The sequence below is a fragment of the Liolophura sinensis genome, chromosome 5 (assembly GCF_032854445.1).
Source record: "Liolophura sinensis isolate JHLJ2023 chromosome 5, CUHK_Ljap_v2, whole genome shotgun sequence".
NCBI lineage: Eukaryota > Metazoa > Mollusca > Polyplacophora > Chitonida > Chitonidae > Liolophura > Liolophura sinensis.
The window spans coordinates 16,040,511-16,046,868 of NC_088299.1; the positions used below are offsets into that span (position 1 = coordinate 16,040,511).

The 6,358-nt window shown below is 42.0% G+C and overlaps 1 protein-coding gene across 1 annotated transcript; it reads left to right on the top strand.

The window, feature by feature from the left end:
• Positions 1-190: 190 nt before the first annotated feature.
• On the top strand, positions 191-3,228 carry LOC135466056 (trypsin alpha-3-like). Its single transcript, XM_064743465.1, has 6 exons — positions 191-245; positions 1,360-1,559; positions 1,892-1,978; positions 2,210-2,378; positions 2,660-2,808; positions 3,048-3,228. Exons 1-6 carry the CDS (start codon positions 200-202, stop codon positions 3,189-3,191), a joined length of 795 nt encoding a protein of 264 aa, XP_064599535.1. The 5' UTR covers positions 191-199; the 3' UTR covers positions 3,192-3,228.
• Positions 3,229-6,358: the final 3,130 nt, after the last annotated feature.

Here is a 6,358-nt window from a genome sequence, read left to right on the forward strand (position 1 = left end):
AATCATGCATAAAATGACAAATAACCACAATAAATTTAATTTAAATCCTACACAATCACCGATAAGTGTCGTTTACCATATGCTGTTGACGGGCATTTCTGCCTGTCGGTCACACGGCTTAAGATGCGTCCAGGAGTATATAAGTCCTGGAGTGAATAAACTCGGCACACTCTATTGACAGTAGAATCCAGACCCAAGGATGTTGTCCAAACTGTTCCTCTGTTGTGTACTAGCCTTGGCCGCAGGTAAGTTACAAGTTTCTACTTGGGGGAACAGATTGAAGAGAGAAGAGAAGAAAAAACAAGGGTGTTTCGAATTACCATTTTTTTCGTATTGTTTCACTTCAGCATCTGTTAACCTTGTTCTTTGACATGAAAAAGAACAGCTATAGACATTTTTGATGAGATTGATGAAAACCATGCGAGAAAGAACAATGTAGACCTCGTTTCACATAAACAGTGTGAACATTCTGGTTATTATGCACACAGCAGACGTATTGGTAATGAAGTGCAAAGTAAACGTCCTGGTCATTCAATACAGTCTCACAGTGTAAACGTCCTGGTAATTTACCACACACACACACACAGTGTAAACCGTCTTGGTCATTTAAGACACACACACACAGTGTAAACGTTTTGGTCATTCAACACACACACACAGTGTAAACGTTTTGGTCATTCAACACACACACAGTGTAAACGTTTTGGTCATTCGACACACACACAGTGTAAACGTTTTGGTCATTCAACACGCACACAGTGTAAACGTCGTCGTCATTCAAAACACACACAGTGTAAACGTCCTGTTCATTCAACACACACACAGTGTAAACGTTTTGGTCATTCGACACACACACAGTGTAAACGTTTTGGTCATTCAACACACACACAGTGTAAACGTCCTGGTCATTCAAAACACACACAGTGTAAACGTCCTGTTCATTCAACACACACACAGTGTAAACGTCCTCGTCATTCAAAACACACACAGTGTAAACGTTTTGGTCATTCAACACACACACGGTGTATACGTTTTGGTCATTCAACACACACACGGTGTATACGTTTTGGTCATCAAACACACAGTAAATTTACAGGTCATTAAGGACAGAGTCAGTATAAACGTCCTGGCCATTAAGAATAATGTAGGACTGGTAAGTTTGCTAATTGTTGGGCGTAAGTTTTTAGTTCATAATTGCATCTTTCTAAAGCCTTTCAGCAGAACCTTCTGGAACCTAATCTATATATAACATAGAAATATTAAGCAAAGCAATGTATTTCAGATTGTGAAGTTCCCTGCTCACAGATAGACAGGTTTTCTACACAAGCCCACCCTTATTTTACTTAAATATATTTTCAGCCGAGTCAGCCTTCGATGACGAATATGATGACCCCGTTCTCAACTTTGACGACCCTATCCTGAAGATCGTCGGTGGCTCAGTGGCGACACGTGGTCAGTTCCCGTGGCAACTACACCTGAAGAGAAATGGCGCTTTCACGTGCGGAGCTGTTTTGATCTCAGCTAACCGAGCTCTTACCGCTGCCCATTGTCTCAGCTCCGTAGGTTTGCCGTGAGGTTTTACGTTGTCATTTTCATGGCCAACATTTATGCGTTTATAAAATCTGTGAAATATGATGTTTGGAAACATTACAAAGTATTATCACCATTTATTTCTCATCGGACGACTCGCTGTCTCTACGTTTCTAATACAGGGCGATACAGCGAAGTAACGAGGTAGCGAGGTAAGGAGTCTGCAGCGAGTTACCCTATTTCGCATTCCATGTGTATGCGATTCTAGATTTATATCACGTTAGGTGTATGCCAATGGCTATCGGATGGCTTAAATGTTGTTAAGCACACGCCAATTATACGCCCTATTTCACTTCCCCAGGGTACGTACACAGCTACAGCCGGGGAACACAGTCCTTCTTCCACCAGTGGTAACGAAGTCACTCGCACCGTGTCTTCTTGGACAAGGGTAAGGATTCTCAGGGTTGGAGTTTTGAACAGAAATACGATTAGTTACTGAACAATGTGAAGATTCCAAACCTGCCAAATGCTTCCTTGAAAATGTCACGGTGGAGTCATCTATCAGATTAACTAAAGGTATAAAGTTCTGTATAAGTATAACATTTCATTCATGCACAAGTCGTGTTGTGGTGAAATTGAATCGGTTTTGTATACTATTTTTTCTTGCATTGTTGGTCAGCATCCCAGTTACAGCACAGGGTCTGGATATCCTAACGACATCGCCATCCTCCGGTTCAGTTCCAGTTTCCCAAGCACCACTTACATCAAGACGATCACAATGGCGTCCAGTACGAGCAGCGACTTTACTGGAGTGACATGCACAATCTCCGGCTGGGGTAGAACGAGCGGTGAGATGAGCTTATGTCATGCCTCTCACCAGAACACTACAGAAGAATAAATTTGAAAATAATATCATCTGATTTAAGCGACCACATATCGCATGCCTTGAGGCAAAACTTTGGAAGTTAAATGCGTTTGTTATGGAGAATATTGCTACATGCATCTCTACCTGTAAGGTATAAACTCCGATCTGCCGTGCATTTGAAATATTCATATTGCAAATCTAGGCAAAGTTTATTCAGGTAAACTCCATAAGACTAAGCTAACGATCTTCTGTCTGTCTGAACAGGTGGTGGAAGTATTCCCAGCACACTGAGGTACGCCAACATGCCCGCCATTTCCAACTCGGAGTGTGCGTCACGATGGTCAAGTATTTCCGGAGCGTCCATCAATGCCGGTCACATCTGTGTCTACCAGTCGGGAAAATCTGCCTGCAGTGTAAGTAGCTGTGTGTAATCCAGTACAAAATGCAATTTGATTTAAGTTCACTGTTTTAAGTACTACTCTGCTTTACCACAATTTTTTTTTCTTCGCGCATAAATCTTTCCTATTGTTTGTTGTCCCTTTATCTTCTTTTTTTTTCGGTACTGCGCTCAATTTTTCTTGTGTTTCCACTAAGCGTTTTGCTTGTGCTCTGTCTCAATTTGACTGATGATCGAGATGGTTCTGTCTAACAGGGAGACAGCGGCGGCCCGATGGTGTGTAGCGGAATTCTGGCAGGGATCACCTCCTGGGGAATCTCTTCATGTAGCGGGGGCTACCCGAGTGTCTATGCCCGTGTCAGCTACTTCAGAAACTGGATCGACTCAAACTTGAACTAAACTGGACTGTTATGAGTTTTTCTTTGAAATAAAATAAAGTGTGACCTATGATGCAGTATTTATCATGTTGTATTTCTGGAGTTATAACTCATAGCACTGGTATTTTAGCCCTTTCTGTAAATGGATCGTTTTACTGGTGAAATTCTAGTGAGATTATGGGAATCAGATTTTGGTTCTGAGATCAGTAATTATATCATCCAGTTGTCAACTAGAAACAATAATTTAGTTTAGTCCCTAAAATTGATCACCGTAATATAAGTGAAAATTTCTTTAACTCGGCGTTACACATGCAGCAATCAATCAATCAGTGAATCATTTAATAAACCGATCAAAGTATGGTGGATGCAAAAACGGGAGCACAAACTGAACATGAAAGCACAGCCTGCTTCTTCCTTTATATCTGATGGGACATTTGGGCTTCGGTCTAAGGCCATCTGAACGACGGTATCAGGCATTTGCCAAAACATGATAGGTGACCAATGGTACCAGAACCAGTACAGCCTGCTTCTTCCTTCATATCTGATGGGACATTTGGGCTTCGGTATAAGGCCATCTGAACGACGGTATCAGTCATTTGCCAAAACGTGATAGGTGACCAAGAATAACAGATCCAGTACAGCCTGCTTCTTCCTTCATATTTGATGGGACATTTGGGCTTCGGTATAAGGCCATCTGAACGCAGGTATCAGGCATTTGCCAAAACATGATAGGTGATCAATGGTACCAGATCCAGTATAGCCTGCTTCTTCCTTCATATCTGATGGGACATTTGGGCTTCGGTATAAGGCCATCTGAACGCAGGAACCAGGCATTTGCCAAAACATGATAGGTGATCAATGGTACCAGGACCAGTACAGCCTGCTTCTTCTTACATATCTGATTGGACATTTGGCCTCGGCCTAAGGCCATTTGAACGGCGGTATTAGGCATTTGCCAAAACATGATAGGTGACCAATGGTACCAGATCCAGTATAGCCTGCTTCTTCTTACATATCTGATGGGACATTTGGGCTTCGGTATAAGGCCATCTGAACGCAGGAACCAGGCATTTGCCAAAACATGATAGGTGATCAATGGTACCAGGACCAGTATAGCCTGCTTCTTCTTACATATCTGATTGGACATTTGGCCTCGGCCTAAGGCCATTTGAACGGCGGTATTAGGCATTTGCCAAAACATGATAGGTGACCAATGGAACCAGATCCAGTACAGCCTGCTTCTTCTTACATATCTGATTGGACAGTTGGCCTCGGCCTAAGGCCATTTGAACGCAGGTGCCAGGCATTTGCCAAAACATGATAGGTGACCAATGGAACCAGATCCAGTACAGCCTGCTTCTTCTTACATATCTGACGGAACATTTGGGCTTGGGTCTAAGGTCATCTGAACGCACGGATTAGGGATTTGCCAAAACATGATAGGTGACCAATGGCGCCAGAACCAGTGCAGCCTGCTTCTTCCCACATATCTGAGGGGAATTTGAGCTTCGGTACCAGGTCATCTGAACGCAGGTGCCAGGCATTTGCCAAAACATGATAGGTGACCAATGATACCAGAACCTCTGGCAAATCAGCCTTGGAACAAGGAGGAATGTGATTTAAGCGAACATGTTAAACAGTGTGCACCATAAAGCAATCCTAATGCCCAGAGAAACACTTGTCTCTAACTGGGAATAAAGCTTACGCACATTTATTGGAACGTCCCTTCGTCGTTCACGACAGGTATGCGGATGCCGGGCGGCTTGACAACGACAATCCTATTACTCATACTAGAACCTATTTTATGCCAATGTACCCGAATAGAATACACTTGGCGCTTAGATTTTCATATTTCTTGATACTCATACACATTTTATGACATCATTTCCCGTTAAAGCACAGTTAGTTTTAACTTTACTGTATTACTTCAACCAGCAACGCAAACTATTCACATCAAACTGCCGAATCCCTTAGTTCTCCTTGCAATTGTTATTTTCGCTGCACAATACCACCAACACAAGGCATTCCAAGGACATACCTTTCCTTCAATCTTTTCAACCACCTCTGCAACCAATACGTTGAAACATTCTGAGAAAAATATAAAGGGTGGGTGGGGGGAGTGGATAGAGAACCAATTTTCACAGTTTTATGAAGTTTGCATCGTAAATAACATGATGTGACGTTAGGCCATAATCATTCATTCATTCATTCATTCTTTAATGACACAAAGAAATCGTGATAGAAATTTGATAATTGTATGCTTAAATTCCACTGAGAGAAAGTGCTTTATTAGTTGAAAATGTAGAACATTTACAGTAGTTTTATTTTTAAAGGAGATTTACAGCGCATTCAAGAATATTTCACCTATACTACGGCGGTCAGCATAATGGTGGGAGGAAACTGGACAATAGCCCGGAGAAATCCACAACCATCAGCAGACCTTCGATGTTTTTTTATGAATTTGTTACCTTCTAGGTATGGTGGAGGACATGGGTGGAGGTGATGGTCATCGGGGCATACCAGCTCCGCCCGCCAGGTAACTCGCAAACCTCCTGACTTACATATATACAGCCGCAGCTTAACCTGTGACGATAAGTACGCTATGGACTCGATTGTAAATTAAAACATAACATTTCTTCGTTTAAGAATAAAGGCTTTATTTTGTACATCATTTGCCTCGAATTGGAGAAACTCGCACAAATTAACTGTGGGCATGAATATAAATTCTTGTACCATAGGATACGGGTATTTACAAATATGGAGGAAATGTACTGCTGCCAATAGCAATCCACCTTTACTGACAAGTACAAAGAACACTAAACACGAAGATATTTTTTCTGACAACATCGAGATGAACGCTTCTTTAATGGTCTCCTGTTATACTACAGTAAATTACTGATCAAACTACAGGGTGTACATGTGTCTCGTACAGGGCTAAGTAATGGCTGTGAGCTCTCCTCATAAAACAAGGCTTAAATCAAACATCAGTTACAACACCTGACACAAAACTGTACAGCAGCTCCTCTGCGAAATAGCATGATGAACAAAATGGATGCGACATGCTCCTTACTGTCACAATGCACTGATTGCATAATGACGTCGGATTTACAATCGAACCATCTGCTTTATGAATTCAAAGTCGGATAACAGCAAAGGTTATCTGTGCTCCAAGGCACATTAGGGGGCCTA